The following is an 18,134-nucleotide window of genomic DNA, read 5'->3' on the forward strand; positions in this document are numbered from 1 at the left end:
GTGGTCAGGGATGATGGGAACTGTAGTCCCAAAACATCTGGAGGGCCACGTTTGGGGGTGCCTGTCTCCTAGGAACTTGAAGCCAACACCCAGAGCGCAGTGCAAAAGACATACAGGCGCTTAGAGCTGAAGAGTGCGGTGCCTCTGAGCGTCTGCAGAGCGCGGGGATTAGTTCGGAGCGCCAGAACTGAGCCTGACCCATCAATGCAAACTCACCCATCAAGCTCTGCCTCTCTTCCTTCTTCTTGGCTTTCTGCTTGGCTTCCAGCTGGACGATGGAAAGAGAGGGTGGGATGATGGGGCTGGGGAGGGCGCTGGCCGCAAACCTTGCCAGAAGCCCCAAGCCGCTCTCATCCAAGGCGGGGGACGAAAGCCTGGCGCCGTTCCCCACTCCATAGTCCCCCGCTTCCTCCTCCTCTTCTTCCTCCTCCTCCTCTTCCGAGCTGGAATCTGGTAGAAGACAAGATGGCGTTACCAATCTGAAGCGTGGCGCAGCCAAGCAGCCTCTCAGCAGATCACAGCAGCCACCCATCTTGCAAGCTCTCAGGCCACAGAAGGTTCAGCGTTGGGTTGTTGTCTTTGCATTGCCGGCTCTTTTTGGACCGCGGTTCTCATCATCCCTGGCAGCTGGTTCTGCTGGCTAGGGATGGTGGGAGTTGTAGTCCAACAAGACCCAAGTTTGAGAAACGTGAGGTTTGAGGAATGGGTAGGCATATGGGGGCAGAAATGCAGAGCACCCGGCCCTCCTTTTGCCCAGGCTCCATCCTTGAATCAGTGAGATTTACAGAACAGAGTGAAGGACCTCTAAGACCTCAGGCCGATTTTGGCTCACCACTTCGGCCCAGAGGCCATTTCCCAAAAACTGCCCACCTATTTCTGTATTTTAATATTTTGTTGGAAGCTGCCCAGAGTGGCTGGGGGAGCCCAGACAGATGGGTGGGGTATAAATAATAAATTATTACAGTGGTGCCCCGCAAGACAAATGCCTCGCAAGACGGAAAACTCGCTAGACGAAAGAGTTTTCCGTTTTGGAGGTGCTTCGCAAAACAAATTTCCTATGGGCTTGCTTCGCAAGACGAAAATGTCTTGCGAGTTCCTGCGGGTTTTTTTTCTCCCCCCCCCTTTTCTAAGCCGCTAAGCCACTTATCAGCTGATCCGATAAGCCGATAAGCCGCTAAAAGCCGCTAATAGCCGCTAATAGCGCTAATCCGCTAATCCGTCAATGGGCTTGCTTTGCAAGACGAAAAAACCGCTAGACGAAGAGAATCACAGAATGGATTCTTTTCGTCTTGCGAGGCACCACTGTATTATTATTATTATTATTATTATTATTATTATTATTATTATTATTTGCTAGAAGAGGGGCTCAGTAGAGACAGGAGACTCGTGAGGAGTTATAGGGCAAGAGAAGGCCAACAATTCTGGGCTAACACTGCCCTCCCCTCATGAATTTAATAATTGTTTAACCACATCAGTTAACAAACATGGATACATATGCTATAATGTTATCGTTTCAGTTAAATAAATTGTTTACATTGTTATTAAGGATTATTTTTCTCCTTCCAATAAAGCGCAGCAGAAAAGTTTGTCCAAACAAAAACAGCTAACGTATTAAACCTCTCAATAATTTCATAATTATCGGTCTATGTATTTCTAATAGTATAACCACATCAGTAATTTTTGACAGAACTGTAAAAACTACTCTGAAAATTTATTACTCCAAAAATGAAACCTTCATCTGGTTGTAAATATTAAGATTATATCAGCAAGGATGAGTCTTTCTGTAAAATAATAATAATGATTTAAATCAAGTCTTAATGACTAGTGATTTAAATTTTAACTGCTGCACAAGTTGTGAGTGACCTGCGTTGAGCACCTCCAAAACTGCTCGCTTAGTGTGGATTTCAAATGAGTGGGAGTTTATTTTAGTAAGGCTTATAACACACACACACACTGGATTGCTGAGTGAGTGGCCCAAAACTTTATGGAAGTATCCTGGACGTTGATCTATTTTTGTTATTTACACCCCACATTCGCATTCTAAAATAGAAACCAGCACTGGAAAGGGAACCCCCAAAGGCCATCTATCCCAACCCACAGCTACAGCATCTCCAGCAAGTGGCCGACAGCATCGTATCCCAAAAAGGATCCTCAGGGTAGCTAAGAGCCGCTGTAAAATAAGCTAAAAAGTCAACGTAACACATAGATGTGCTAAAAGTCACCCTCGTTAATGAGATTAAGAGGACGCCTTTTTTTGCGGTACCATCACGACCAAAATCCGCTTTTGATAGCCCCACCCCACCCCCAACAGAGCAGCAAAAATAAGGGAAGCGAAAGTTTGACCAAGCAACAGACAGACATTTGTTAAGTCACCACATAAATGCAACAAGGGGTGCGGGATGAGGGGAGCGGAGGGCGAGCAATGCACACGGAAGATTAATTTGGCAATATCGATATCGCAGCAAAGACAGGACGGTTTCATCACAGAGCCAAGCAGACTTGCAGTGTACAAAGCTGGCTAAGTGCAGGCAGACGTTAGACAGCTATGGGGTCCTCCACATCTGGTTTTAAATTGGCCGGTCCAAATTCCAGTAACTTTGGGGTTTTCCTTTCAGAGTCTTACACGCATTTGCAGAAGGCATAACAAGCCTCCGTTATTTTTCCATTTGCGTTTACATACTGCCAACTCCAGAAATAGACTTCCCACCAGCAACAATAATAATAATAATAATCAACCACCACTGTTATTATATTATTAACTCTGTTTCAGATGGTGGCATTGCTATTATTATTTTGTCTCTAGGAGTGACGCAATATTTACTATAATATACCGTATTTTTTGCTCTATAAGACTCACTTTTTCCCTCCTAAAAAGTAAGGGGAAATGTGTGTGCATCTTATGGAGTGAATGCAGGCTGCGCAGCTATCCCAGAAGCCAGAACAGCAAGAGGGATCGCTGCTTTCACTGCACAGCAATCCCTCTTGCTGTTCTGGCTTCTGAGATTCAGAATATTTTTTTTCTTGTTTTCCTCCTCCAAAAACTAGGTGTGTCTTGTGGTCTGGTGCATCTTACAGAGTGAAAAATACGGTGATAATTACAGGCAAGTGTGGTGCGGAGGTTAGAGGGTCAGACTAGGGTCTGGGAGACACCAGGGTTCAAATCTCCCCTATTTGGCCATAATGAAGCTCATTGGGTCATGGGTTTGAGTTCCGCAGCGGGGTGGGCTAGATGACCCTTGGTGTCTCTTCCACCTCCACAATTCTGTGATTCTGTTGTGACATGCAAACACGGCCACAGAGCTCCTCTGCCAGAAGCTGAGTTTCCGCCTTGCAGAAACACCGACCTACTTTCCAAGCAAAGAAGTCGGCGCAACTGGAGTTCATCTTTTTTTAGGGCAGCGGCCTACTTCTCGTTCAAAGGGCGGGGAAGCAGAAATCCTCACTCAATTTTTGTGCGTTGGGTAAGTAGGAAACTTCCGAGGGGCGTAGAAAATGAGGCCGGCAAAGGAGGTCTCGTGTTTTCCCTCGAGGGATATCCTTTGTTCCCGAAAAACTTTCTCCATTCTCGCGTTGCCTCGGGTGGAAACGTTCACAACAGATAATAACCCACTCCCCGATAATTGTCGTTTTTTCTGGAGCCCTCAGCAAGAAACAGCTGGCTGTTCGCAAAAGTTCCTTGCGGCAATCGAAATGGGCACGCTTAACTTTTTATGGAAGAGAAGGACCGGGAGGGGGAACCAGAAAATTTCAGCGTTTTTGTCATCGAAAACTGAAAAGACCACGAGGCTGCCGAGGTTCAAAGAGGACGTCAAAAGGGGGGAACAAAAGCGTTTTTTGCCTACCTACATAACAAGGTTTAGGGACCTTTCGCTGCAGAGTGCCTGCCCTGCTCCAAGCCAATCGCTTTGCCTCTTGAGCGGAGCGCGAGAACAAATGCGAGGGACCGACACAGACATGGAAAGCGTCATGGGGAGGGGTCAGGGGCAGAGGGGCTGCAAGGAGAAAGCGAGCAATGCTAGAAAAGCTGAGGTTAATTCATGGTTTTAGTAAAATCAGGGAAAGCCATTAGAAATGCCGCTACCCAAATATCCCTCGTCGTAAAGCGCTCTTCCCTCCCTCCCCTCCCCACCAAGATTACGCCAATAATGCACATTTCAAGAGTTCTGTTTTCATCACGGAACCAACACCAAATTTTTATTATTGTTGTTATTTTGGTGGTGGCGAGGAGTCATCTCTCTTCATCTCTCGTTCCCCCCAAAAACCCTAGCCAGGAAGACGTTTGGGGGCAAAGAAGTAAAAGGGAAACAGTGAATTATTATTTTTTTGACACTTTAGAGCAGCCACCCCCAAACTCGGCCCTCCAGATGTTTTGTGACTACAACTCCCAGCATCCCTGACCGCTGGTCCCGTTAGCTAGGGATGATGGGAGTTGTAGTGCCAAAACATCTGGAGGGCTGAGTTTGGGTGATGCCTGCTTTAGAGCAAATTCTCTATTTGATCCTCCAGAGCAAAGATTAAACAAAATTTCTTTCTTTTTTTAAAGGAGGGAATAGATTTCTTCAAGGTTCGAGGTTTACTCTAAAAAGCCTTGCAGAAATACAGCTAATGGGGCAAGGAGGCGGGCTAGTTCTAAACTACAGAACAGGAAGGAACATTTACAGCGCGAGCCAAGGCACACTTACTTAAAAGCCATTCCCCTTGTAGTCAGTGGCCCTTACTTTCAGGTAAGTGTGCAAAGGATTGCAGCTTAATAGAAGTTACGTTAGATATCTTTACTGGAAAGCCCTCCCCCTCGGGTTCCATCTTTTCTCTCAATTGCTTTTTTTAAAAAAATATAATGGTTCTTCAACGCTGCCACTGATTTCATGTTTCTGCAACCCCATTTTATAGTTTTCTATTCCAGAAGTGAGCAAACTTGGATTGAGGGTGGGGGTCATAGCTGTCAACTTTTCCCTTTTCTTGCGAGGAATCCTATTCGGAATAAGGGGATTTTCCTTAAAAAAAGGGAAACGTTGACAGCTAGGGTGGGGGAGGCAGCAGAACTGGATTAAAAGGAAGATCCAGTGCCAAAAATAGCCGCTCAATGACCACAAGTAGGATTTGAACCCAGCTCATCAGATAAAGTCTTTACTTTGAAGGTAACAGCTGCATTCTGCATCTCCCTCTTCCCTCTTGCTGGTCCTTGAGGGATCCAAAATTGAGGTCTCTCTCCAATGACCTTTCCCTGTTACAATTATTGAATGAGTTGCTCTAAAATCGGGAAGAGGAGGGGGCAGGGACATTTGTGGTTTAGCAGCCTAGTCCCAAACATTTCTCCTTTCACCCCTTTTTCTTCCTTCCTTCCTTCCTTCCTTCCTTCCTTCCTTCCTTCCTTCCTTCCTTCCTTCCTTCCTTCCTTCTCCCTCCCTCCCTCCTTCCCTCCCTCCCTCTTTGCCAAGGGGCAAAGGGCACTAATAAAATTCCTGTTCCCCCCCCAAGGCATTGCATTCAGATCTCTCCCTCTACCCTGATCTCATATTAAGTAATTCCTTTGCTCCTGTACATTTGTTGCAAGGTCTGAAATATTCATAACCTGCTTTATTTATTTAATTTTCAAAAAGCAGAATTAATAGGGGTGGAGGGAAGCCTTAAAATTATTAGAGCCCAATTGGAACTGACAAAGAAAAATCGGTTTCATTTTATAGAATTAAGCCATTTTTAGAAGCAAAAATTACTAAGCTTAATCATTCCTTTTTTCTTTTCCCAAGCTACGTCTTTCTTCCTTTATAAAAGTGAATTTGCGGGGGGGGGGGCTGGGGAAACAGCCCACTGTGGAATAATCTGTGCAGAACATGACAAGCTGTGTTTTGGAGTTGGTGGGGGGAGGAGAGATTGATGCATAATGTGATTTTCCTCCTGGAAAACAAAGCACCTTCAGAGAATCTGCAAGCCAGGGATATTTGGATAATGCAAAGAACGCCACAATTTTGTTAATTCTCTCTTTTTCTTTGGTGCTAAGTCTCCGGGAGCGATGAGGGGACAGCGGAATGGGGCGAAGAAGCAGCAAGCTAAAAAAATCCCCCCCCCCCCCACTAGCGAGAGATGCAGCAAGAGAGACGAGGCAGACTGGTTTAGTTAAATACAAACTGGATACTTTTAATAGAAAGCTTGGTACCAAATTGCAGTACAGACATCGAGGGGGCACTCCCACACAACGTGGCATCTAAGTTACAAACCTCCCCCCCCCCCAAGACCTCTAACACATGCAAAAAAAGCAAAGAACCACATACAACAACAGCGATGGCGGCAAGAGATGGAGGGTTAAAAAAAAGGAAGGGAACAGATTTGGGAAGGGTCGGGGTGGACAGCAAAGGCTAAACGCTCCAAGGGATCTTAGAACTCTTAGAAGGGTGAGTCAGTAATAAAACACAGGGGTACCTTGGTTCTCAAACGCCTTGGTACTCAAACAACTTGGAACCCGAACGCTGCAAACCCAGAAGCAAGTGTTCCGGTTTGCAAACTTTTTTCGGAAGCCAAACGTGCTCCATTTTGAGTGTTACGCTGAAGTCTTTGCTATTTATTTTGCATGTTTGTTTGTTTTGGGGGGCTCTTTTTAATTTTTGTGACAGTGTGGAACCCAGTTCAGCTCCTGATTGTGTGACTGCAGTACATTGTGGATTGCTTTCATTTCAGGGATCCATGGTCTCGTTAGACAGTAAAATTCATGTTCAATTGCTGTTTGGGGGGTTGCTGGAGCAGATTCACCCATTTTGCATTACTTTCTATGGGAAAGCGCGCCTTGGTTTTGGAACGCTTTGGTTTTGGAACGGACTTCCAGAACGGATTAAGTCTGAGAACCAAGGTACCACTGTAATAATAATAATAATAAGAGCTAGAGGTAAAAGCAGATGTTGTTGTTTGGCAAAAAAGAATACCAACAAAAGCACCATGAGGACCCAGATGGCCGGCCGGAGCCCCTCTCCCTGCTGCCAACACGCCCCTCATTCACTCAAACACGGACGCTTTGTTTGGTTTGTTATAATCTAGTAACCTTGATCGAACGAGTCCTCTGAAGAATCGCTGAAGGAAGACCCCTCTCCGGGCAGCAAGCAAAACTGCGGCTTCCTGCTTGCCGTGGCGGCCAGTTTAGATTTGAGAGTCCTGGCGGCACAGATGCCCTTCTTGGCTGCCGCCCTGAGGCCTCCTCCGGCGATTCGGCCACTCTTGGGGGCCATCACACCGTACAGGCTGGGGGGTCTTGTTCTGGAGCCGTGAGAAGACCACTCGTCCTTCAGGGATCCCTCGTCTTCCTCAGAGTCTGTATCTGCAGCCAACGTAATTAATTTGGTGGGGTGTTCAAAACAAGGTAACAGAATAATTTGCAGAGGGTGAAGGAACCCACCAGCCGCCCTGATTGGCTGAGGCAGCCCAGACAGACGGGCGAGGTATAAATAGTAAAATTATTATTCCTCGCTTCAGTTTGGCTGCACGCCATTGGAGAAGGCAAGGAGACTACCTATCTGTTGCGGGTGTGAAGCAAAATGTTCTTCAGGACCAACGCTTGGCTCCTAGATTGCTGAGGGAGTTGTGCTGATGCTACACACAACTGTATCCCACACCGTTCTAGTAATTTCTGTGAAAAACCACCACGTGGGGACACGGCATGGTTCTTTCACGTGCAAATGGTGGTCGATGCGCCATTTTCTCAAACAATTCACGTGGAGGTACTGGAATGGTGTGGGATTCAGACAGTTCGAAGAGGAAACTGCCCCAGCCCAGCAATGTATGAATCTTTAGGCAGTATATTTGTAAGCAAGAAACTTCTCCTTCACCTATACAGCGGAACCTCGGCTGCTGAGCGCTTCGGAAGCCGAACATTTCGGAACCCGAACACAGACAACCCGGAAATGAATGCTTCCATCTTCGAACGATGTTCAGAAGTCAAACGGCTTCCGATGTGTGTTTCTCCATTTTTTCCAATGGATTTTGCCAACAGCCCTTTGATCCTCAGTTGTCAAACATTTCGGAAGTCGAGCGGTCTTCCGGAACGGATTACATTCAACAACCAAGGTCCCGCTGTAGAAGAAGAGTCTACAGAATTCAAAAGGGCAGCAATCGGGAATTTGTGGCCCTGCGGACATTGTGGGACTCCAACGGCCACCATCTCTCAATATGAAGAACGTCAGAAGACCCGGCTGGAGCAGGATCCTGGCCCATGCCGTCCAGAATCCTGTTCTCACAGCGGCCAAGCAGGCGCCTGTGGGAAACCTGCCATCCCTGCGTCCTGTGGGAAGGAGTTCCACAGTTTAACTGCACTGCGTGAGGAAATACCTCCTTTTCTCTGTCCTGAATCTTCCAACGCTCAGCTTCATTGAATGTTTTAGGGTTATGAGAGAGGGAGAAATCGGTTCCTTGTCCTTTTTCTCCTTGCCAGGCACCATTCCCTAAATTTCTGTCATGTCACTGTTGGGCCCTGCGTGGCTGGAGGTGCTTGGAGCTGGAGTCCAACGACATTTGGAGAGCCGTTGGTCCCACGCGGCACGGATTGTGGGATCAGCCTAAAGATCTCTCTCACCCTGCCCACCATGCTCTGAGAAGCACACAGGCAGAGACGGAAAACAGCCTTTGTCTCTCACCGCGGATCCCCATTAGTGCAGATCCAGAGGCAAGATGGTGGCCGATCGCCATTCACAGATCTCTCCAGTGTGCCAAATGCTGAACGGAAATCCACCGGACATCTTGGTGGAACTCCTTTCTAAGATCCCTCTGGTCTGATCGTCCCTCGATCTATTTGCCCACAACCCCGTGGTGAAGCAGGGCTCTGTCACTGCCACTGTGAGCCCAGAGACGTTGATCCAATATTCCCCAGCCTGGTGCCCTCCGAAGGCTGATGGACTCCAGCTCCCATCAGCCCCAGCCATCATGGGTCAAGGGGGCGGCCGTCCAAAAACATCCAGAGGGCAGCAGGTTGGATGAAGCAGGATTAAACGTTTGCAAAGCCCATCAGAAACGCAACAGCTGAGGAAGAGCAGAAATAGCCATGTTACTTACTGTACGAATAACTGCTAGCTTCAGATATTGCTGGTGAAATGGATGCCTTCAGGTGACCCTTGAGCCCCACCTCCATCTTCTTCATTTTGGCAGCCATTTTGTTTTTACCTTCTTTGGGGTCTTTCAGCGAGTAGCTCAGCGTGTCGGCCAAGCTCCTCTTCTCATCCCTGCCCAGCAAGGCCGCGTATCTGCCGCCGTAACAGCCGCCATTTCTCGGCCTCCCCGCCAAGCCGTTGGCAAACTTAAAAGGGGATTTCAGCTTGCTGTGCCTGCCGAGGGACAGCGCTTTGTCAAGCTTGCTCACCAGCTGCTCCTGCTCGGACGCCAGCTTCTTCTTCTTAATCTTCAGCTGGCGGAAAAAAGGAGGAAACGCAACGGGGCACAGGTGAATTCGTGGCACAGATGTCTCCGGTTTGGCCCTTCTGACTACACTGAGGTCACTTTTGAACTTTCTGCCTTTGGGGCAACTTTTCCTCACTGAGGAACCCTTCGATGTCAGTCATGGGACCCAAGAGCATCACGAGGAATTTTGGGGCATGTACTTGGGCACGGCTCATGCATGGCACCTACTACTGCTACTGGACCTTGCCCAAAAACCCACATGGCCTGAGAACATCTACACTTCGCCAGGGAAGATGGGTAATAGTCAGCAAAGAGCCTTGTCTTCCCTGGTCCTGAGCGGGGTAACTATGCCCTTGAAGAACCAGGTGTGCAGCCTGGGAGTCATTTTGGACTCACAGCTGTCCATGGAGGTGCAGGTCAGTTCTGTGTCCAGCTCCACCTGGTACACAGGATGAGACCCTCCCTGTCTGTAGACTGCCTTGCCAGAGTGGTGCATGCTCTAGTTATCTCACGCTTGGACTACTGCAACGCGCTCTACGTGGGGCTACCTTTGAAGGTGACCCGGAAACTACAACTAATCCAGAATGCGGCAGCTAGACTGGTGACTGGGAGCGGCCGCCAAGACCACATAACACCGGTTCTGAGAGATCTGCATTGGCTCCCAGTACGTTTCCGAGCACGATTCAAAGTGTTGGTGCTGACCTTTAAAGCCCTAAATGGCCTCGGTCCAGTATACCTGAAGGAGCGTCTCCACCCCCATCGTTCTGCCTGGACACTGAGGTCCAGCTCCGAGGGCCTTCTGGCAGTTCCCTCCCTGTGAGAAGCGAGGATACAGGGAACCAGGCAGAGGGCCTTCTCGGTGGTGGCACCCACCCTGTGGAACGCCCTCCCAGCTGATTTCAAGGAAATAAACAATTATCTAACTTTTAGAAGATATCTGAAGGCAGCCCTGAATAGGGAAATCTTAATTGTTAAACTTTTTGTTGTTGTATGTGCTGGAAGCCACCCAGAGTGACTGAGGCCACCAAGACGGATAGACGGGGTTTAAATAATAATAAAAATTATTAACTACCAACCTCGTTGGAGAAGTTTGCCAGCACGTCCTGCTCATCCCAGCTGCGATTCCGTCCTCTCAGCTTCCCGCTCCTGCTCTCCGCATCGTCCTCTTCAAGGATGAGGCCCCTGTGCCTTTTCCTGGTTCCTTCGCCAGCCTCAGAGTCTTCGGAGAGCAGCAAGGATTTGCTCAGCCTAGAAGCCAGATAGAAAATAGTTGGTGACCGGATCTCCCTTTACCTTCCCTCGCAGGGTCACGGGAGACAAACTGTAGATTCCCCTTGGGATCTGGCACTTTGGTGGCAACCAGTAAGAGTGACGGGAGGGCTGTGGCTAGAGAGTTCCTAAAAACAAAGGCGCGGCGGTTATTTACGACATTCGGTACCTCCGGCGGGATGGGAAGTCGTGGAGACATCGCTCTGTGTTTCTGCAAAGTTGAGGGCAAAAGGAAGGTAAAGGCTAGAGGCATAGAATAGTTGAGTTGGACCCTTGCTGAAATCCACACTTTGCAATTGCAACGGGATTTTGTCTTACTTGATCGCAAAGATCATCTCCTTGTCAATATAGTCTTGTTACAGCCGTAGAATCATATAAAGTGGTACCTTGGTTCTCAAACGCCAAAAACCCAGAAGTGTCCCAGTTTTCGATAGTTTTTTGGAAGTCAAACATCCAATGCGGCTGTCGGCTATTGTTTCCAGGGTGCCTGCACCAATCAGAAGCTGCGCCTTGGTTTTTGAACATTTCGGAAGATAAACTGACTTCCGGAACAGATTAAGTTTGGCACTTTTGTTTTTGCTATTTATTTTGCGTTTTTAAGGCTTTTTCGGTTAGTTTGTTTTTGTGACTGTGTGGAACCAAGCGCAGCTACAGATTGATGGATTGTGTGACTGTGGAAATGGATAAAAGCCCCCCATCCAAACAACGACTATCATCAGTGCAGGTAATAAAAAAAAGTAATTTTAATTTTTATCATCTACAATGTTGCCTTATTTATTTTACAGTACAGTACATTGATTGTTGCTTTCATTTTATTTTATTCATGTTAAATTGCTGTTTTAGGGGTTGTTTTTAAAAGTCTGGAATGGATTGATCCGTTGTGCATTCCCTTCTATGGGAAAACACACCTTGGTTTTGGAACGCTTTGGTTTTGGAACAGACTTCTGGAACGGATTAAGTTTGAGAATCAAGTTACCACTGTAAATAAAGAGTTGTGGGGTATCCCTGAAGGGTCATTGAGTCCAAACCCCCTGCAATTCAGGAACCTCAACTATAGCATCTCTGACAGATGGGGGTGCCCCCTCTACTTAGAAATCCCCAGTGGAGAAAAGCCCGTAGCACTTTTTGTGGTTGTTACACAGAACGGCGCCCTTGCGTGCAATTTTTATTTCATCCTTTGCCTCTTTCTTTTTCCAGCCACTCTTGGGCACACTTCTTCAGAGCCTAGGGCTTGCCGATCAGAAGGTCAGCAGTTCGAATCCCCGCGATGGGGTGAGCTCCTGTTGCTCAGTCCCTGCTCCTGCCAACCTAGCAGTTCGAAAGCATGTCAAGTGCTAGTAGATAAATAGGTACCACTCCAGCGGGAAGGTAAGTGGCGTTTCCGTGCGCTGCTCTGGTTCGCCAGAAGCGGCTTAGTCATGCTGGCCACATGACCCGGAAGCTGTCTGCGGACAACGGCGGTTCCCTCGGCCAATCTAGCAAGATGAGCACGCAACCCCAGAGTCGTCTACGACTGGACCTAACAGTCAGGGGTACCTTTACCTTTATCTAAGGTGCTACTGGACAATTTTTATATATATTTCAACTGCGTCAGACCAACATAGCTACGTACCTGAATCCCCAATTATTTTGTCAATAGAGAGCTGGCTGGCAGCTGTTGCAGCAAAGGAACAGGGGGCGCTGCCAGAGGCGTTGGTTTAGGGCACCCTGGGAGCAAAAATCCCAAGGAGAGGTAAGCCTAATTCAATAAATTGTGCCTCAGGCAGAAGAAATTCTGCAGAAAATAAATAAATCACATTCTTGCAAATGTTATTCCAATCCAACTGCTTAAATTTAGCACAGCAGAACTCTGTTCTGAGCTAGCAGGGAGCAGCAAGACATTCTGCAGGGACCTTATCCGTAATTAAGTTCAGCCACTCCCAGGACAGTATGTCCTTGGCGCTTTGAAACGGCAATTAAAAGTTCTCTGGTGAAACAATCATAATCTTGCACCATCAAGAACAGCTGATTCTCTGTTTATTTGGCTTTTGCTAGTCACAGGGGAGGGGCAAGGGGGATTCTGCTCTCCACCCCCCCATATACTGAAACTGGGAAGGCAACGAGATGTTGAAAGGCAGTCTAGAAATATTGCAAATGAACAAACAACCCCTGCTCTGACTTTCAAGATTCCACCAGGCATTTACACACCTCCAGACTTTGAAAATCTACAGACTCTCTCTCTCTCTCTCTCTCTCTCTCTCTCTCTCTCTCTCTCTCTCTCTCTCTCTGTACATAAATTCTCAGGATGTTTTAATTCAGCATTTGGTACCCATTGATGCATCTGCACAGAATGGCTACAAACTATATATATTTCTGGGCCAGGATTATGTTCATACGAGACCTGCCGTGGCCCAGGAATTTAGTGGCAGAGTGGCAGCTTGGAGATCTGAGGCCACATGGGTAGAGCTGGGCAATATCTGGTTTTCAACACTGTGATATTATCCTCCGCCAGGGCCAGGGCCTTCTCAGTGATGGCTCCGACCTGGTGGAATGTTCTGTCCCATGAGACCAGGGCCCTACAGGATTTAACCTCCTTCCGCAGGGCCTGTAAGACAGAGCTATTCCGCCTGGCTTTCAATTTGAACTAGGCTGGTCTTTTATTCCCCTTCCTTTCCTCCCCCTCCCCATTTTATTACCCGCTCTGGGATCCCACAGCTGGTTCTCCCCTGGTCTCCTCGCTGGCCCAAGTGGGACTAATTTAGCCAGCTAGCCCTGGTGGTCATCTAATGTTTATTGGATGGATTTCCCCCCTAAATTGATTTTCAAATTCTGAATTTATTGTTATATTTTATACTGTATTTTATGCTGTTTTTTGTTGCATCAATTAAGTGTTTTAAATTTGTTGTTAGCTGCCCTGAGCCCAGTTTTCTGAACCAGGAAGGGTGGGGTATAAATAAAAATTTATTATTAGTTATTTATTATTATCACCAGCTAAACATCGTGATGTATATCGCGATGTCACGATGTCTGAAATCAGGATGGAGTTATGTGGAGTTATGTCTGGGGAGTCTTGAAACCCCTTTACTCCCTGCTATGTTTTACTCCAGCCTGAGAGACAGAAGCTATCCTGAGGCCCACCAGCAGTTTCTTTTCTTTGGGGGTGGGGCAGCTTTCCAAGCCAGATTCAGCTGCAAGGCAGCACTGGGGACATCTGCAAACTAAGGAGTAATTTATATAACGTACAACCCTATCTTACAAGATATGGGTTCAGTTCTAAGGCTCCACATATACACAAAAAAGCACACGGTGTGTCCACCCACCATGTATTGGGGGGCGGAGTTCCGGCTCCGAGGTCCACGCACAAAGACAAAATTGTATAAAAGCCCCCAGAAACACACACAGACATTCCTACCTGTCCAGAGCAGGTTTTGCCCTCCATATCACTTACTGGGCTCTGGGATGTTTGAATAATAATAATAATAATAATAATAATAATAATAATAATAATGTATTATTTGTACCCCACCTATCTGGCTGCGTTTCCCCAGTCACTCTGGGCGGCTTCCAGCAAAGATTAAAAATACATTAAAATGTCACACATTAAAACTTCCCTAAACAGGGCCCCAGAGCCCCCGCACCTCTTTGCTGGAAATAAAAGGTTTTATCAGCCTCTTAAAAAGCTTTTTTTCCGTGGTGCATGTCCCCCCATTCTCCAATTATTTAGTTTTACCACCATCCTCACAAAGCTGCAATCATGTTAAGCACAGATGAGCATAAGTTGCAGGCCCTCTGCATATCGTGCAATTGCATCTTACGGGGTGTGTGTGTGTTTTCAGTTCCAAGACTCCTGCAAATACAGTCATAGAATCATAGAATCATAGAGTTGGAAGAGACCACAAGGGCCATCGAGTGCAACCCCCTGCCAAGCAGGAAACACCATCAGAGCACTCCTGACATATGGTTGTCAAGCCTCTGCTTAAAGACCTCCAAAGTCGTACCTTGGAAGTCAAACGGAATCCATTCCAGGAGTCCGTTCGACATCCAAAACGTTTGGAAACCAAAGCGTGGCTTCTGATTGGCTGCAGGACGCTCCTGCAGCCAACCGGAAGCTGCGGAAGCCCTGCCGGACGTTCAGCTTCCAAAAACAGTTTGCAAACTGGAATCGTCACTTCCAGGTTTGTGGAGTTCAGGAGCCAAAATGTTTGGGAACTAAGCTGTTCCAAAACCAAGGTATGAAATAGTGCATACTCACACACTTGGAACCGAAACCCTGTGCAAGCATTTGATGCCGTTGCTAGATTTTGAGAGGCCGCCTACGTTCCCGCAAGATCTTGCAGGAGCATCCCAGGCCCAGAGGGAGGAGAGCGGCAGGCTTGGTCCTGTCCCCACACTGAGCTTGAGGGCTTCCAGCCAGCCTTCGAGCCCGTAGATTTGAAATCTCGCAACTTAAGTGCACATCAGATGCGGCCGTACTGCAGACATTCCCCTTCCCCTAGCAGCTCTTAATTATTTTTAACGAATTTAAAATATATTGCATGCTGCCTTGAGGCCAGGTGTAAACACTCCAAATAAATGAATGAATCAATAGTCTTGAACTAAGCGGTATGGAATAGCGGAGGAGGAAGTAAAGGATCTGTGCAGCAACACACATGGATCTGGGTGGCCAAATTCGGTATTCTGCCTTTAAGGAAATGGATAATTCCAGACCCTCTCGATGCAGAATATGGCTTCTTTTAAGATTCCCATCATGTTTGTCCACACAGAGATATACAACAGTACCTTGGTTCTCAAACACCTTGGTACTTGAACAACTTGAAACCTGAACACTGCAAATGCGGAAGCATGTGTTCCAGTTTGCAAACTTTTTCCGGAAGCCGAACACTTTAGATTTCAGTGTTACGCTGAGATCTGTCTGTTTTTGCTATTTATTTTGCATTTTTGTTTTTGTGGCTCCTTCTGCTTTTGTGACTGTGTGGAACGCAGTTCAGCTACTGATGATTGATAGATTGTGTGACTGCAGTACATTGTTGATTGCTTTCGTTTGATGGATCAGTGGCCTCGTTAGATAGTAAAATTCATGTTAAACTTCAGTTTTCAGGGTTGCTTTGAAAAGTCTTGAACGGATTAACACATTTTGCATTCCTTTCTATGGGAAAGCACACCTTGGTTTTGGAACGCTTTGGTTTTGGAACGGACTTCCGGGACGGATTAAGTTTGAGAACCGAGGGACCACTGTACACATCAAACACACTTACACAAGCCCCAGATAGCAGCAATTTCCCCATGTTTCCCAAACCAGCTAAGCAGACGAACAGGGTTACGAAGAGACGGAGATTTGCGAAGACACACTGGACAAACAGCGAGAGAGGAAGAGGAGGAGAGAGAGACCGAGGGAGAGAGCAGGAGCTGCACACCCACATTGCCTGTTAAGCCCTTGGCAGAACCATTAAGGCTCCGTCTTGGCAAAAGACTCAAGGAAAGTAAGAACAAGTTCACCATGTCCAAGCAGGATTCCTTAAAGCCGCTGCACTTCTAATATGTCCCAGACTCCTGAGCAGAGGCGAAGCAATTTTTAAAAAAATCCTCCATTAGGGAGCAAAGACGGAAGCAAAAGAAGAATCGGTGCCCTGGACAGGACCCAGGAAGACCCAGGTATCTTCTACACAGATCTACAATGGCGACAGTGCGCAGAGGCCATTGCCAGGATCAGGGCCCCACAAATAAGCAAGCGGACTCGTCTTGTGTGCTGGTCTGCCGTTCAGCTACCAAAACAACCTCTCTTCCCACCCTGCTTTGCTCATCCAGCGTTCCCTCCATGTGTGGCAGCAGCCCACCCCTTTCTGCCGCACTCTGTGGCCACAAGCCATGGGCGCCTTGCGCGGCAACCCTTCTCCGAGATGCATGCACCTGCCGACTCAGCCCTGCGCTGGAAGAGAGCGTGTGTGTGCACGCAAGAGAGAGAGAGAGAGCCGAAGAGACCCTGCTGCCCACGGCTTTCCCCGCAGTCCAGCCTTACTTTCCGCTCCTGCTGTCCCTCTTCCCTCTCTCCATAGGGGGCGGCACTGCGCTCGGTCCATGCTTCCTCTTCCTGGGCCTTCCTGGGCCTCGTCTGGACAAGCTTCTACTTTTCTCGTCATGCTTTTCCCTTAAAAGAAACCACAGGCTGGGCTGTTAACCAAAAGCGACACAGGCATCAAAAATAAAATAAGCCGTCAAAAGAAAGAGAGGAAGAAACGGGAAGGAGACCGCCAAAAGCCAGCTAGATCCATCACCAAACATCTAAAACTGCCCTACGCTCAGATCTGACGCCTCCAGGAAGGCCACCGCAAATCCAAAACGTGGAGAGCACTCAAGGCCACATTCACATCCTGCTCTCGACGTTTTTGCAAAGCTCAGTTCAAAGCACACCAATAACAGATGCCACCAAGAGGAGAATGAGGAAAGCCAAGGAGGAGAGTCTAGGGACAGCGGCGCCAACCAGGCAGCCGTGGAAGGCCGTAGGGGGGCTCCTCCACGGCAACTTACTCTGAGTCTCTCCGCCGCTGCAGTTTCACCAGCTCACGCTGCTTCTCCTTGTACCTCCTCTGCAGCTCGGCCAGCCTCATCCTGAAGTCCAGCTCCATGGGATCCATGTTCTCGATGGCCGACTTGATGGAGTGCATCTGAGAGGAGAAGAGTTGGGGATGCGGCAGGAACGGAGGCGGGGAAGGAAAAGAAGAAGAAGAAGAGAGGATAGTGAGGGTAATGATGAGAGGGCATCTGCAACTCAAAATAAAATAATAATAATAATAATAATAATAATAATAATAATAATAATAATAATTCATTTTTATTTGTATCCTGCCCTCCCTGGCCGAAGCCAGTTAACATCATAAAAATAACACGATATGCATAAAAATGGACATCAATTAATTAAAATACATCTTAAAATTAAATCAGGCAAATTAAAATCTGGGCAGGTGGCAATTATCAGTTTGGAATTGAGAGTGGTTAATACTTGCCAGGACCAACTGTTTCCACTGATCACACAATGACCTGTGAGCGGGTTGGGGACCTCCTTTGGGCTTGTTTTATACAAAAGAAAGTAAGTCAAACTGCATCCTGCCCTAAGGCCTGGCAGAACAGCTCCGTCTTGCAGGCCCTGAGGATGTGGTTCACTTTGAAGCTCAACGGCCGCAATGGGCAGGATGCTCAGAGCATATGACACACTGAGTCTGCGCGAGTGACTTCAAGTTGCCAGTTTGCTTCTAGAGTCCACATCATGTGCTTGTGTTAACTTTTAAAGTGCTCACAGGCCTAAGAGACTGTGGTCATCCTCTGAGGTCCTTCTTCATGCCTCCTCCACGAGAGGTCTGGAGGGTGGCAACAGGAGAACGGGGCCTTTTCTGCAGTGGCTCCACATTTGAGGAATTCTCTCCCCAAGGAGGCTCACCTGGCACCCTCATTACACATCTGTAGGTGCCAAGTGAAAACACTCGTCTTTTCCCAGGACTTTGGCTAATTACTGGGGGAGA

General features: G+C 47.6%; 1 protein-coding gene across 3 annotated transcripts in view; it reads right to left on the bottom strand.

The window, feature by feature from the left end:
- Positions 1-18,134, bottom strand: part of TNRC18 (trinucleotide repeat containing 18) — a 118,871-nt gene that overhangs the window by 26,232 nt on the left and 74,505 nt on the right. For 2 of the 3 annotated variants that reach the window (XM_081169315.1, XM_081169314.1), the window contains exons 11-16: positions 17,146-17,282; positions 16,637-16,765; positions 10,449-10,620; positions 9,031-9,379; positions 7,031-7,303; positions 217-450 (exon numbers count right to left, since the gene is read on the bottom strand). In XM_081169315.1, the coding sequence (XP_081025441.1) occupies positions 217-450; positions 7,031-7,303; positions 9,031-9,379; positions 10,449-10,620; positions 16,637-16,765; positions 17,146-17,282 (1,294 nt within the window). The remainder of the gene's footprint in view (positions 1-216; positions 451-7,030; positions 7,304-9,030; positions 9,380-10,448; positions 10,621-16,636; positions 16,766-17,145; positions 17,283-18,134) is intronic. The other variant, XM_081169316.1, reaches the window with a different exon arrangement.

The sequence above is a fragment of the Podarcis bocagei genome (assembly GCF_964188305.1).
Source record: "Podarcis bocagei genome assembly, chromosome: 14".
Classification (NCBI taxonomy): Eukaryota; Metazoa; Chordata; class Lepidosauria; order Squamata; family Lacertidae; genus Podarcis; species Podarcis bocagei.